Source organism: Watersipora subatra, chromosome 4, assembly GCF_963576615.1.
Source record: "Watersipora subatra chromosome 4, tzWatSuba1.1, whole genome shotgun sequence".
Lineage (NCBI taxonomy): Eukaryota > Metazoa > Bryozoa > Gymnolaemata > Cheilostomatida > Watersiporidae > Watersipora > Watersipora subatra.
Window position 1 is genome coordinate 38,344,781 of NC_088711.1, and position 16,344 is coordinate 38,361,124.

Below are 16,344 nucleotides of genomic sequence, written 5' to 3' on the forward strand. Positions count from 1 at the left end.
CTGATGTCTGACTAAAGTAGTTAGCCTTATATAGTTTTCTATACTCATCAATCATCTAAACTCGGAAGTGAGAACATGACTTGGCATTTCTAAGCAGTTCATCTTCTCATGATGTCATTTTTTTGATGAGGACTGATTGGGACATCCTAATTCTCAGCGCTGTTAAATATAACGACTATGTAAATTTTCATTTCCACATTCTAACACATTGCCGGTCGTTCTCAATTATGCTGACTCATAATCAGGCTTTTCTGGCACTAAAATCTTCTAGAGTATTGAAAAGGCAATGAGATTTCTTTCATATGTTTTTATATTCATGAGAGACAGGTCTCATTTAATAGATGTTAATAAAGCTATCAATAAAGTTATAAATACTTTGAATAAGCAACGGGACTGCCTTTAAAGTCTTTGATGACTGTCCAATTTTTGAATCTATAAACAGACAAAGTTGAGAGGCACGTTTGATACAAAAAATTAACATGATAGTTATTTTTGGTCGTATCAGCTACAACCTGGTTAATAGATTCTTAATCTTTCATCTCATAAAACTTGATTTTACTTATAAATCGCAGCTGGTCAGTCAATGTAAATTCTGCAAACTTGTAAATTATGTTCAACTCTGTAAACCAACAATATACAGAAATTAGCTGGTAAAACTAGAGATTGACAGCCATTGTCATGGCTGCTATGTGAGAAAGTGGATGATGTAGATCATTTTGACTGTTAAGAGCAGTTTGAAGTTTAATTCTCAAAATAGGTCACCCTTGGTGACGGAAAGGGCATTTAATCTTACGTTATACTCTCTCCGCCAAATGAACTCAGGAAGATTACTCTAATATTACATTACAGATAACATATGGTAAGCAAAACCAGTGAAAGTGAAAAGAAAAACAGAAAAAGACATTAGGATCCTAAGACTTTTTACAGTATCTTAGAGGCAAAGAAGTTTCTCTCATATCTGATTATATTCGTGAAACCGGTCTCACATAATAAATATTAATAGAGATATCAGTAAAGTTGTAATTACTTTGAATAAGCAATGAAACGGCTCTTGAAGTCTACGATGGCTGTTTTCGTTTTTGAATCTAAACTGACAAAGGTGAGAAATGTGTCTGATACTAAAAATTAAAATGGTGGTTATTTTCAGTTATATGAACTACAAACCGATTTATATTTGCTCACTCTATCATCTTAATAATTTGGATGCAAGTTATAAATCCGAAATGTTCTATCAATGTTTATGGTCATCAACTATTAAAACCTCTACTAAACAACTTGTTAGTTTTAAAGAGAAATAATAATGAATCTAAATATACAATAATGTTATATAAACAGCTGAATATTACTAAAGAACTTAAAATGATAATCGAAAAGCAGCCTGAAACCGAAGTAGCCAATGTGGGATTATGTTTTGTAATTTTTTGTGGTCTTACTAGTTCAGCTTTTAAAATAGCTGTTGGCTTTATTAGAAAGAATCAGAGATTCTCTAAAAGATTCATATAGATTTCTCTTTAAAAAATCTATGGATACTCGCATTCTAGAACTATTAATTATCCAGAAGTAACGGCAGTTGGTTCCTGCTTTGACCAGTAACATCAATTGACAGTTAATGAACTCATTTATAACCAATCCATCATAGCTGTGCTACGGAGTGTCAGGAATATTTATGGTACTGCAAATAGGTTTTTAATTTGTATTAATTTGCAAATCACCATCAGCTCCGCATGATTTATATTAATAAAACACTTAGGCGTTCTTTATTAGTGAATCATGATGAAGTTTATGCCGGTTGAATATTTAAAAATCTTCAAAAAGAATACAATTGTTTGACTTTGTCGAATCTTCCTAATTAAAGGAACGCTTCTCTGTAACCTATCAACCAGCTTTATTCATGTTATATACTGTCCCCTGTTTCTACTTTGAAGCTGGTCATCTTTGTGAAAAAGCAGTCAACCCTCATCCAAAGTTCACACGAAAAGTTATTCATTGAAATTATACATGACTATAGATAGTTTGGCCGTGCCCTTGCCGAGCCATAAAATTATTAGTTTTATACAGTGATAGCGTAGCTACCCACCCCCATACAGTGATAGCGAAGCTACCCACCCCCATATGGCACAGCGATGACACCATGGAAACAGTCGCATCCCTCTAATTCTGTTACGATTCAGTGTTGCTGTTTGAAAGTGAAACTTCCATGCGATGCACCATCTTTGTGCTATGAAAACAGACTTAGCAACCAACCACATCCCACCTTTGCATGCTCGTAGGCCTTGCTTTCCTAAGTTTTCATATGCACCGCACAACCATCGCACTAGTATAGATTCTTATGGAAACCTGATCTGTTTGTCATCCCTATGTGTTGCTTTGACACCAGCACACGCAGGTGTCACTACACTATAGCTGTATAGAAGTTTAGTAATTCTTTTAAAAATTAATATAGATAAGCTTGAAACCAGAAAATACAAGTGTTTATTTGTGCATACACAATGCTTAACAGGTAAAAATACTATGCAAGTACCGATGCTAATTAGATGGAATTGCTATTCAAATAGCAACGCTATGCAGACTCCAATATTTTATAGATAGCAGCACTGCAGCTCTCAATATTGCGCAGGTAGAAATGCAATGCAGGGAGCAATGCGCTAAATGTTGCTAGGCAGAGACAATAACAAGTTTATGAAGAAGTTAGTTGCGCAATCATCTCTGAATAACTATCTGAAGTACTTTAAAGCACTGAGGCTGTTATATTTAGATACAGCACAGGAAGCATTTGAGTTAAAGATCTATGTACACTAACAGCTTGGCAGTCTCAAGTGCCGTGAGAAAATGTTATGGGTATGAATAGAGCACAGAAAATTAATATCTGCACAATCATTCAATGTTCTCGGAAGTGCAAATGATTGGTACGGATGATAGCGTACCTTGTAACTAAGCAGAATATTATGGGTTGAAATCCTACTCATTGCATTATTTTTTTGATACTTCATCTGTTGATTTGGACAGGCGGACAAACAGACTTGGCTCATATTATAGTAAAGGTTGTTCGAAAAGTAAAATAAAAATTATTTCTTCTTTATTTGATGGCCGTGGGTGAAAGCTCTGTTGAGCTAGCATGAAGCAAAATCTTTTCTGATAAATTACAAAATTATGCATAAATATCAAAAAAGTTAGAAATAGAACTGCCAAATCTGCTTTGTCAAATAAATAATGTTATTTAATCAATGCCGGGTTGGATGTTACAGAGGAAAAGTTACATCACTTCCTCGTTTCGCCTACTTTTTAAGAACCTGCTGGGGTTCAATATGTGATATTAAACTTAGAAACTAATTTTCTCCCACCTCACCAATAATTAGTATACTGATTACCTGTCAGTCTTTAGACTAATCACCATAAACTCATTTGACAGAGTGAATAGTCAAAGACTAAAGGCCCTTCCCCTCACCGACAGTGACTTTTTTGAAATTCCAACATGTGCTTCACAGTTCATATGCTCCAGCCTATTAGGCTATGGCTGCTTTTTAAGCAGTAATATTTACTATAATAAGAGCCGCCCATGCCATCTATTGGAGCATTAGAAAAAAAGATTGCATTTCATGGGAATGAAACTCATATATTCCATTCGCATCCAGACAGGTTAAAAATTCCCATTACTCAGCCACTTTGCCACATTCCGGAATAACTATGCACATACTTGGTACACACGCAAATATCTCATAGCGCATGTGACTGTAAGCATGCTAGGTTTTACTATATAGTCTTTACAATTATAACAACTGTGTCTGTCCAAAGCCATAGCTAGAAGTTGGAAGATTTAAACTTGTGACTTTCAGCATATCAGTAATGCACGCTGCCATCTGCACCCATCGCCAATGATCAGATCAAGTCATCGGTGTAGTTATTGTGCACATTGTTATTACACCTGACAATTTCTTACAGTACATCAGACTGCCAGGGTACTAGTCTCTGGATATTGCTAGTTTACAGAGACTTGAGTCTCAATAGCTTCTATTTGCATTTGGTAGAACCAAGTGAAGTTCACACTATTCTGTATAACACTATTTTTGTATCAATATGCAAATACTATATTGTTTATAAACTAACAAAACTAACCAACTCTCTAAAGATCTCTATAGCTGTTACCCGGTGGTCTAGAATGTTTGACTTGAAAGCAACAGGTTGGGGTTTATTTCTAAAGGAGGCTATTGGTGGTGAAAAGACTGACATCCAACCAAAAATTGCTTTCTGCGACTGATAATGTCTCCAGTCATCGAACTTCGCTTAGCACATAACTCAGATATGTCTAGCCAGGCTCACAGAGCCAGCGTATGTTCAACAATGTTCGTAAAAACACACGCGCAGCCTCTGCTAGCAGTAAGCTAAGCATACAACTTACTCCCTCTTCGAGAGATTACTCACACATAAATCATGACTTTTGGTATTCAATTCAAGCTTTATCTAAAATAGTCTTCCTCGCCATGCAGTGTTTTCAAAATGCTTAGTACTTCTGAATCTGCCTCCATAACATTTTATTCCTTTCCAACCAGCTCATATCCTCTAGACATTATTACAAGCTTGTGGATATCAAAGAAGCAAAATTGTCCATAACAGTAAGAGGTATAGTGGTTGATAGTAGGTATAATACTTTTCAAAAAAACACGCACAGCCTCTGCTCCCAGTGAGCATAGCAGACGTTATACTTGATATTCAAGTGATTGCTCACACACCATTTGATACAAAAATATACTCAGAGTAAAATATTGTGGGCGTCTTTAAGTACTCAATACTTTTTAAAAATGTCTTTAAAATCTTTCTCAAATTAGCTATTTGGTTAATTTTCTTTAATAAAGGTGAACATTTAAAACAAGTGAATTTTATACTTCTAATCAATTTTGTGACGTAGAACAAAGCAAAATATTTGCAAAGCCCTTTCGCAGAACTTTCAAAGGCAATTTTTCTCTGACAAAGCTACCACTCAAAAAAAAACTTTTCTAACGAAAAAAAATCAAGTTCTTCAGTAAGCTTCTCAGAACTCGATGTCATGTTATATTTACCTCATAATTACTCTAATCTGAATGTGTTATAATGTGAAAATAACATGCGAATATAATGTGAATGCAATTGTGAACCTTCGGAAATGTACGTATTTTTAAAGATTCATGACTGTCTTAGATTTAACTTGCTAAGAATCCCATAAGGTGCTAATTTAAACATTCATTTCAATGTTTGAACTTTTTCTAACGTAGCAATCTCTCGGATCATCAATTTAGGCTAAAATTGATAATCCCAGAGCTTTGTGACACTTCGAATGTAAAGAAAAAGATTACTTCACCAGGGATTTGAACCAATGAGTAGCTGATTCAAAAGCAAGCACACTATCTCTACACCACCCAACCACACTGCTGCTGCAGCTGGTAACCCTGTGCATAATGAACACTCATGAAGATTTCTCACAGTGCAATTAACTGGCAAGTGTACTGATTAGCTATAATATAATATATTATATCCAAATTAGTACACTTGTGGTATTAGACAACTATCTTGTTTAGTGCCACATTGTTATTGTTATTATTATCTATTGAAACCGCTTGATTTAATAAACTGTATTATATATAAATATATATATATAAATATATATATATGTATCTATATATATATTACAGGATGCTATATATATATATAACTTATCAAAAAATGAGAAAATGAATTCATTACATCATTTCATCACCTCTACTTGGCTTTTACACAAATGCTGTTTTACTGCTTGTTCACGGATTAAGGATTACTGTAATCTTCAGCCACATAATCATAATAGTGTGATTGTGCGTCATGCTAGTCGATTGTCATGAAGCCGGACACTGCATCCTGGTAAATAAGAATGATAAAGCATTTCTTTAATGTTTCTAAATGAATCATATTTTATGCAAGCTGACAGTCTGAATAAAAATCTAATATTTTCAGCTTAAGAATATGTATGAGCTGGTATAACTTACATCCTATTAAGTCTCGGTTAGCTCTTTTATGGACTCGGTAAAAACTGTAAAAAGCAATGTGCGATAAGTATTCTTTTTTGACGCTCATCTCATTTTAACCTTATGGTTGCAGTTTACAACGGTAAGCAGATTTCTAGTTTTGTGTAAGTGATGTGTGCAAATATTTAGACAATGAAATCACAAAACAATTGAGCTGAGCAGTTTTTAGCAAATACCACAAGCAAAAAATATACATGTAAATTACATCTAAAAACTGAGCTAAGTTGGAGTTTGCCAAACAGTATTGCTTACGGTACAGGCCGTGACTCACTTCTTGTATACAGGAAATTGTTAGACCACAAATAATCAATATATATATTTTGACCAAATTTCAATTTTACTTCAATTTGGGTCTTTTAAAAATTTAAAATGTTGGCATTTTTAGCTTAAAGGTTGACTTGCAAAAAAATTCACATTACAGTTATTTGATATCAAAAAACTCACCATGTCTTACTCTGTTGTGTTGTAGGTACAAATATGTGGAAATGCGATTACAAGCTTTTAAAAGCTAAAAAACGAACAGGTAATCGCAGCCGCACAAGACCGCCGTAGTTTAGATTCTCTTTCCAAAATGGCTCAAATGGAACGTCGTTGTGGTAGATGGTTTCTGTTTAGACTTTCATGCAACATTCGTCAAAATATTTTCACAAATATACTTCACGCATCCAATAAAACCATGTCTATTGTCCTTACGCGTCTGTTTTATCATTATTGTAATGCTGTCACCTTTAGCAGTGATATCTTATAACTTACCGTAAAAATTCATTTAATTTTCAACCTTACCTCGAAGGAGTACATATCATTGTTTGATAATCTAGATGAGCCTGTTAGTCGGCTGTGATAATCAAAACGTGCTGCAAAAATTATTTGCGAAGTATTGGGTCACATGATCAGATTACGACTTGACGATTAGATCAAGCCGAAACAAAACTGTAAAGTAGCGAGCATCTATATATGACACGGGGTCTTCGGTAAAACCTGAAGTGTTTGTCATAAAGTAGTGCTACGATAAGTTTTAGATTGAGCTTTTTATTGGCCTTTCAATTCACATGAGAAAATCACGTGACGAGGCAATAACCAAACTGTCATGACTACCTCAGAGAAATAAACAGGTTCCAATCTACGGCGGCTTTTCGTTTTTGAGCTTTTAAGAGCTTGTAATCACATTTCCACATATTTGGCATCTACAATACAACAGAGTAAGACATGGTGAATCTTTTGATACCAAATAACTGTAATGTGAATTTTGTTGCAAGTCAACCTTTTTAAGCATCTTAAAACATAAAATAACTTGTTAGTTTTAAAATCTGTCTTAAAATTTGAACTGTATCTAACCAATGCATCTAAGTAATCATTTACTTTTTATTTTGAAATGTCCATTTCTGAATTTCTATAGCCTGTACTTATTTTTGACATCAATATTGTCTTACCGTTTGTCTATGGATTAAGGATTACTGTAATCTGTAGCCACATAATCATAATAGTGTGATAGTGCGTCATGATAGTTTATTGTCCTAAATCTGGACACTGTATCCAGGTGCATAGGAATGATCAAACATTCTTTTAATGTCTCTGAATGAATCACATGTTTTACAGGTTCGACACTTCACTGAAATACCAGTGGAAGTGGCGACGGGTACAAAAGCCGTGGCAACAGTTAAAAATGGAAAGTTACACTTATAAAAGTAAGCCCGAGACTAACCCTGCCTCAGTTGACTCTTGTTAAGAATTCCTTGAGTTTGTCAGCTACATCAGTTGTGACATTTGCGCCACGGAATATGGCAGCTGCAAAATGAACCAGCGCAAGTTTTGAAAATGAATATTTGTGTGTGTGTGCGTGCGAGCGAGCGTGCGTGTGTATTTTATTTCATCAATAGTGGAAATATAACATTAAGCAAAAATGAAGATATAGTTATAATATTGATTAAATCAAACAAAGTAAATAAAAGCTCAGTTCCTACTAGTTGAGGCATGATGAAGCCCAAATGCGCAGTAGCACTGCAGCTAGTCGAGGCGCTGGGCCCACAGAATATGGCAAACCTAAACAGCAGGTCTAAATTAACTTAGGCTTAACAAATGACTTTTAACGTTAACTCTAAAATTAGTAAATGCAGCGGTTTTGTGTAAGTCTAATGGAAGACTGTTCCATTGCGTCGGTACTCTGTAGCTGTTTTTTTTACCTGAAGCAGAATAAAATAATGGTAAAGGTAGACTGGTTTGTAAGAATCTGGTGTTAAAGCGGAGTCTTTTTTTACAACTTGTAAAATTAGTTTGTAAATTAGTAGAGCACGGCAGACAGTCACATATTGCACTAGATTGACATATTACTGGGTGACGAACTGAAACACTGTTTTTCATCAAGTATGAACTGGTATAATTTCCTTAGTTGAGACTCAATACAAGTTTCCATCTTTAGAACTATACTGGATCAGTCATATTCATTTTACTGCCTTTAGCATCTATCTTATGAGTTAACAATTAGTCTAAATATATATTTTCCGTGATAAGGCAAGAAGTTCTAACCATTCTACTTTCTACTTAAGTTTTAGGTCTCTATCAATACATGTATTTTAGCTTCAAACTTTTTACAAATTAGACGTCATTTATTTTTAATGTAGTAGTACCGTTATAAAATACAGTATAGAAAAGATTACTTTATATTAAACTTTTTAATTTTTCAAGAAAGAAACTTGATAGGAATAACTATAATGATTTTAGAGTTATTCTGATTAACTCTCTTGAATTTCAAGATAACATGATAATTTTGAAATTACAACTTAACCTTTTCAAAGGTTTGATTAGAGCCTCTTAAGAACCTTTAGAGCTGTCAAGGAAAAAAAGATGACTATTTATAAAACTTGATGTATCCATTAGAATATCTCAACCAAGTCTATATAAGCTGTTCAACACTCACTTTAGCAAAAAGATGACATTTCAATCCAACCGCCAACTTGCATTAAATATGATTCATTAAAAAGCGGCTCAAAAATTTCAACATCATAAAGATTTTTTTAGTTTTCTCAAATGACGAACCTAATTAGCATTCAGTTTCCATTTCCAGCTTCATCACCTCTCGTGGCACACGGTATCCCAGTTTAGATTGATTGATATTTAATTAATGTATGGCCTGTAGTACTGATATAATTGAGTGATTATACAATAATTTATGATCTGTCAACAACCTTGTTATCGGCGTCAGTCTCCGGCATCTAGTAATCTTAGTGGCCAGGGTCATCAGTTTTATGATAAAAAAGAACAATAGCATAGACATTTGACTATGTGCCTTAAGTGGATGCTTATAGATATCATCTAGAACATTTTTAGAACTCATATTTAAAGAGGCGTCGTTTATAAATAATCAGATACAGATCGTATCCACAGATCACCGCTAAAAACTATTTTCATCCAGGTACCAAAACAGACATCATACGCTGCAATGTTTATTGTTACTTGAATATATAATCTATAAAGTATGCATCTATTTATTTTTAAATATTTATTAAAAAAGCACAAGATTTTCTTGGTAGCATTTGTACACAAACGTATCACATTCTGTTCCTGGCAGCTGGTGGTCATAATAATTGTTTTATTTAATTGGGAATAGCCACAAATCTTACTTATATGACTAAAAAACAGGTTTGCTGACCTTACCTGCTGTGGTTCACAGAGATGCATAAAAGACATTTGAGCAATAATAAACAAAAATCATTAAAACTACATATTTGACAGATTAAAACATTCAAAATGTTGTATTTTACAGTGATCAGTGTGATAAACATAAACTGATACAGTTAAAAAGATAAGTATATCTCTGCTCATGAACTTAATACCTCTATTACAAATATCTCAGTCAAGTCTACATGAGCTGTTTAACGTCTACTTCAGCAAAACAAATACTAAAACTTTATAATTTTAATATTCATGAGCACAGAGCATGAAGTTGGTGCAAAACTACTAAGCTTATAAAAGCAAGTAAACTTGCATTATAACAGTTGGAAGCAGTTTGAACCCACTTTTGTCAGTGTTTAAGTAACATGCATCACCATTTTTACAAGAAACAAGTTGTTCCTGTTTCAAGCTGATTTGGTTATAGTAAATTGAGAGTATCTTTTTATTTTAAATTAAATATTTTAACTATGAAATCTGCCATTTTCTGGTATTTAAAAACAGAGTGGTTATAATAAGAAAGAGAAATATTGATTAATCTTCAGCTAGTATATGATAATTATAGCGTCTAGCTGTCATATTATTGTAAGACTAGTATATTCACATGTGATTTAAAATATCTATGTGAAGAGTGCCAAGAGATAATTAGATTACATTTAAAAAAATGAATGACTCTTCACTTTAAATGCAATAGCTAACTATAACTATAACTACAATAACTAAAGCGATCTTTATAGTTATAGCTACATCTATAGTTATAGCAATAGCTATAATCGTAGTTATGCTGAGTAGAGGGCACCAACAGATAATCAGATGTTACCTTCAAAAAGTTTTACTTATTGCTTTTCTCACATACGTAACCACCTTATGAAGTGCTAGCTGCTGATACCCATCCACACAAATAAGCCAGAGCAACTAAGATTTCTCAAGAGTTATCTTTTATGCTGTAGAATAACTCTAAATTTGCAGCTTCTATTGCAACTGTTGTGCCATTCAGATTATACATACATACACACGCACACACACGCACACGCACATATGCACGCATGTGCACACGCACCCGGGCATACGCTGGCACCAGCGCTAGCACCAGCGCCCGCGCCCGCGCCTACGCTCGCACCCGCATCCGTACCCGCACACACATTATTGGAGTTATTGGAGTTGTCGTATTATTGTAGAGACAACTGATAATGAAATTGACATTCTAGGCCAGTGGTTCTCAACTGGTGGTCCATGGACCCCTAGGGGTCCATAGACCAATAGGGAACCATGGAGAACCACTCAGAATCTAGGAAACCACTAGGGAACCACTCAGAACCTCCTATGGACCCCTAGGGGTCCATAGGAGGTTCTGAGGGGGTCCACAGGCTGGTGCCATTATTGGTTTTTCTAGCTAGTTATTTACAGCTATTTCTGCCTTATAGTGGTTGGATCAATGATATAAAAACCTAAAAGGATAGGCGACGGCTATCATATGGGCGGGGTTTATTGATCGAGCTCTGTTGGAATTGTGCTAGCCTGTGTTTCGGGGCTAATGCAATTCCCGCGAGGTGGTCGCATTGTTTTGTTAGATTTTTGGGTCCAGACTTTTATCCCCTATGTGCATCAATCGCTGGTAGTACCTGATTTCCAGTTAGTAGTACAAAACAACAAAACCTGTAACCAGCAAAATTCTTTCTCTCCCTCTTCAATTTCAGCAATATACTAAGATCCATATAGAACGGTGGTTCCCAACCTGGGGGGAATTTCCCCCCAGGGGGGAATTTGGCATTTTAAAAGGGGGAATTTTAGTTTTTATAATTTCGCATTTTGCGAACGCGCTTTTAAGCCTTAACAAAATCCTAGATGTGTTTTCTGTTCTCATTCCTCTTCTATTACATGTATATTCTGGCTGGGGTAGTAGACCAAATACCTTTTACTGTACATTCATTGTAATACAGCCTGCATGTAGGTACTGTAAATGTAGCAATCTTTGCCAACAATTTAGAAAAATTCCAATAAGCCTGCTTGACCTTAATTAATGACTTTAGTAACCAAGGTCAAACTAAGGCTTAGTTTGGCATTGTGCTACTCATCGTGCACATGTATTTGACACAAGGACATACTCACTTATCAACTACTGCATCACATGTAAAAGAAAAAAATCTGTAAGATTCTTTGTACATGTATAATTACATATATGCTCACATTGTTGTTTCCTATTATTATTCATGTTATGTTTTACTTGCTTTTCTGCAAAGAAGTCACATAATCATGCATCTATAGTAAAAGAACAAATGAAAAATATTAATACAGTCACAGATGATTATTATTGTACAAACAAATACAAAGTCGTTTATAATATTTTTCAGCCGCCGCTTGATTTTTACAACTATTAATTAGAGCAAGATGTCAAAGGCAAAGAAACGAACCTACACTGAGAGTTACTTGGATTATGGGTTTTCGTATCTTATGAAAAACAATCTTCGGCTTCCGCAATGTGTGATATGCCTGAAAACTTTCTCAAATGACTCAATGAAACCCTTTCAGTTGAAGCAACACTCGCAAAAAATTCACTCCACAATAGCTGAGAACAACCGGGATTACTTTTAGTCCAAAGAGCGGCAAGTAAAGAGAAGTAGACTTGATGCAAGTGGCGATCTCTATCATGCTCATAGTAATGCACTTATTACAGCTTCATACACTGTTTCCAACCATATTGCTCAGAGTAAAAAACCACATATAATAGGAGAGACCCTAATCAAGCAATGTATGTTAGACTGCCCATCATTAGTACTTGGAAAGCCAGCTGGGCAAAAATTTCAACACCTCCCACCATCCAACAACACTGTGAAACGACGCATTGATGATATTGCAGCAAATATTGAAGAGAAAGTAGTTGTTAAAATTAAAGCACCCCTGTTTTGGGCCATACAACTTGATGAGTCAACTGATGTTGCTAGTCTTTCCCAGCTATTGGTGTATGGTAGATATGTGCATGACCCACCCATTGAAGAGGAGTTTCTGTTTTGTCAGCCCTTGCTTAGAAGAACTTCAGCAAGAGATGTGTTGAAAATAGTTGACAATTTTTTTGAAAAGGCCAAGTTAGGTTGGAAGAAGTCAATAAGTGTATGCACTGATAGAGCACCTGCTATGTTAGGATGTAGACCAGGCTTTGTAAAACAAATCAAGCAGAAGAACCCTGATATAGAAAAGGAGTGCATTGCTTCATTCACCGGGAAGCATTGGCATCAAAAACTCTTCCACAAGCGTTGAAATCAAACTTGGATGTGAACATGAAAGTTGTGAATTACATCAAAGCATCAGCACTAAATACCTGATTGTTCTCAGCACTACGTTCTGAAAGTGATGTCATGTTCACAACTTGTTATTTCATACTGAAGTGAGGTGGTTGTCCAAGGGAAACATGTTAGGCAGGCTCTTTGAGCTACGTCCGAGGTTATGAAATTAATTTCTTGAAGGCAAAGGCCAGCATGAACTTTTAGCAGCCATGAAAGCCGATAACTATGTATTTGAGACTGCATACCTGGTTGATACATTTGCCTCGCTAAACAAGTTGAACTTGAAGTTACAAGGGAGCAATCATCATTTCCTTGCCTTTCATGACAGCATTGGTGCTTTCAAAGCAAAGCTGGTACTGTGCTATAGACAAACCGGCACTGGTTACACGGTATCCTTTCCCACACTCAGTGAATTATTGGAAGACAAAACTCGCTCCTGGTAGTCTAGTGGCAACCATTATTAAACACCTGTCTGATCTCATAACAGAATTTGGATGCTACTCCCCTGAGCTACCTTCAGAAAAAAAGAAAATGCTCAACATCACACGAAATCCATTTCAACGCACTGTTGAAGAAATTCCAGAGGAGCTACAATAGGAGTTTGTTGAGTTGGTTAACATTTCTGCACTAAAAATGATCTAAGATCAATGTCTATTGACTAGTTTTAGCTCTCAGCAAGACACATTTCTCCACTTATTGCTGAAAAGGCAATAAAGATTCTGATGCCATTTAGCTGTACCTACCTACACGAAGTAGGATTTTCATCAATGGTGCACCTTAAATTTGAGAAAAGAAATTGACTTGACCTTAAGAGCGACTTGAGATGTGCATTATAAAAAAAAAGCCTGATTTGTGTAAACTTGCACAGAGGCATCAGCAGGAGTGGTCTCATTAAAATTCATAATCTTATATACCCCACACCTGTTGAGTGAACGGAATAATAATAAGGTTGACATGATTTATTACTATATATGCTACACTCAGTTATTTAACAAATAAATACATGTATATATGCTGCTGACCTACATATATGTACCTGTGTAGCCCTTTCAGTGAATACAATATAATATAGGTTCACACTCCACGTTTTCCAAGGGGGGAATTTGTATTTGAAAATTTTGCAAAGGGGTAAAAGCAAAAAAAAGGCTGGGAACCACTGATATAGAAAATAAAACATTTCAATTTACAATGCATTGTTAGAAACCCCATATATTATGATGCTTATAAAGGGGTCCGCGACTTTTAGATAAGGAGCTCAGGGGATCCATGGCTCCAAGGTAGTTGGGAACTACTGTTCTAGGCAAAGACAAGTTCTGAAACTTGCAGTATTGAACAATTTTGCATCTTTTAAGACATTGTACCAAAAATACTCCTGCTGCAATGCTGCGGCATTGGAAGTATTTATTGAATGCAGACATTGACATTCTTAGAACACTCATGCGAATGTATCAAAGGCATTGATATATATGTCTTGTCTCGCCATATTGACAACAAAATAAAATATTCCTCTTACAGAAATCTATACTAAGACTTGTGTACTATTTATCACCTATTCCAGCTTACCAAACTTCCACCATCACATCACTAAATCTTTGAACATATTACCCTATCTCAAACTTGCTCATTTCTGCAGTTTTGTTACAGGTTTCAAAATCCTGCTTAAACTATGCCCAGAATCTGTGTAATTAGCCTTCTACACAAATGACAAACAATGTTTTTTATATTGTGACATGAACATACTACATACATCCATCATCGTATGTTTCAGTTTATGAACTTTCTGTTAATACAACCTTCAATTCACTATCCTGACTCCACCGCAATTCTATCAGATTACCAACCTTTAAAACTCATTGAATCATCTCAATATTTACCGATTTCTGTCTGTTCACTTTTTTATACGTACATTGGCATACTTTGGCATACATTGGCAATATAACGCCAAAGCATTAAATTGCCTTGGCGGTATATTACCAAAGCAGAAGCAGTATTAGAATTCTGTATAACAAAACGTAATGGCAACATAATAGCCTTTTTATGAGCTACGATGAACATAAAAACACACATGAAAGTATACCAATCCTGAAAAGCATGTTAGGAAATGCTTCATGTAGATAAGATCTAGGTATAGCAGAACTTGAATACCATAACTTGATATGACAATAAATACCAGTTCACTATATTGCTTTATGTAAGAGTTGTCCTCTCGATGATTTTTCATGGACTATGTGCCTATAAACCAATGACATTGTCAATGTAAGGTCAAGGTAAGGTGCATACATCAATAAAGATTGAAGCTGTCCAACTTTCTTAATAGTTTGCCCAGCATCCACAACAGCCTCTGGCAGTGAGCACCACTCCGGTGATGGTGAATATCCATCGTAGATTGCTCAATTTACAAATGAATATTGTATATCATGACTGTTACTACCTTAGTAGTCTTGAATAGTATTTCATTGTTTCCAATAGCACATTGTATAATGAGAAAGCTATACCATGGACGGGTCACTGAACTAAACTGAATGGGTTTGTGGTATTGTGAACATTGTTATTACAGATGATCACTGAAGTACTGTGTGATAAACACTAACATACAGTGATAGAATGTGTACCAACCTTCATGTAATGTTAACTCAACATCTGCAGATGCTCCTTGGCAACTCACTTCAGATCAGCATAGAAATTCAATGGAGTGGAGAGGCTACCGTAAGCTGCTTGCAAAAACAAACTCTGACATTCTCTTATTATCGGCACTGATCTCTTTAAACTAATTACCTGAGTGGAGCTCAAGCTTTGACCCTGACAATCTTCACTCTATTAGTGATGGTATTATGTACCTCTTTTATGAGCTGCTTTTTTATGAATTTAGTCCTTCCTACCTCTTATATTAATACTTTGAGAGGGTGTGTATTTCACATCACTGCTGTTATTACTGGTTTCATTTTTGAAATTGACTACAAGTATTTTCAACACTATTATTTGTTAACAAAAGTATTTTTTAAAGTGGTCATTTGTTATTACCAATACTTGTTAAAATTTGCATTAATTAGCATTAACACTTGCTAACGCCAGAATTTGTTAACGCAAGCCCCATTTGTTATACACTAATCTAAGTTTTCGCAACTTTTTATTTATACCATGGTACTCTTCAGTTAACATTTACATACAGCTAAAAATAAGTATGAACATTATATAGATATTGAATGCCTTTAATAAATTTTTTTGTTTCCAATATTTAGTTGTTACTTCACCTGATCAAATTGAAATACTTACAAAGCTTTCGAAGATGTACAATTGTTTTGTAACTAGTAGAATGATATTTAGTTAAGTCAAAAGGAACATTTTGTGATCTGGTAAGGTTTACC

The 16,344-nt window shown here is 35.1% G+C and overlaps 1 protein-coding gene across 1 annotated transcript; it reads left to right on the plus strand.

The window, feature by feature from the left end:
* The first annotated feature begins 12,449 nt into the window (after nucleotides 1-12,449).
* LOC137394228 (protein FAM200C-like) lies at nucleotides 12,450-12,953 on the plus strand. The gene has a single exon (XM_068080950.1). It carries the CDS (start codon nucleotides 12,450-12,452, stop codon nucleotides 12,951-12,953), a length of 504 nt encoding a protein of 167 aa, XP_067937051.1.
* Nucleotides 12,954-16,344: the final 3,391 nt, after the last annotated feature.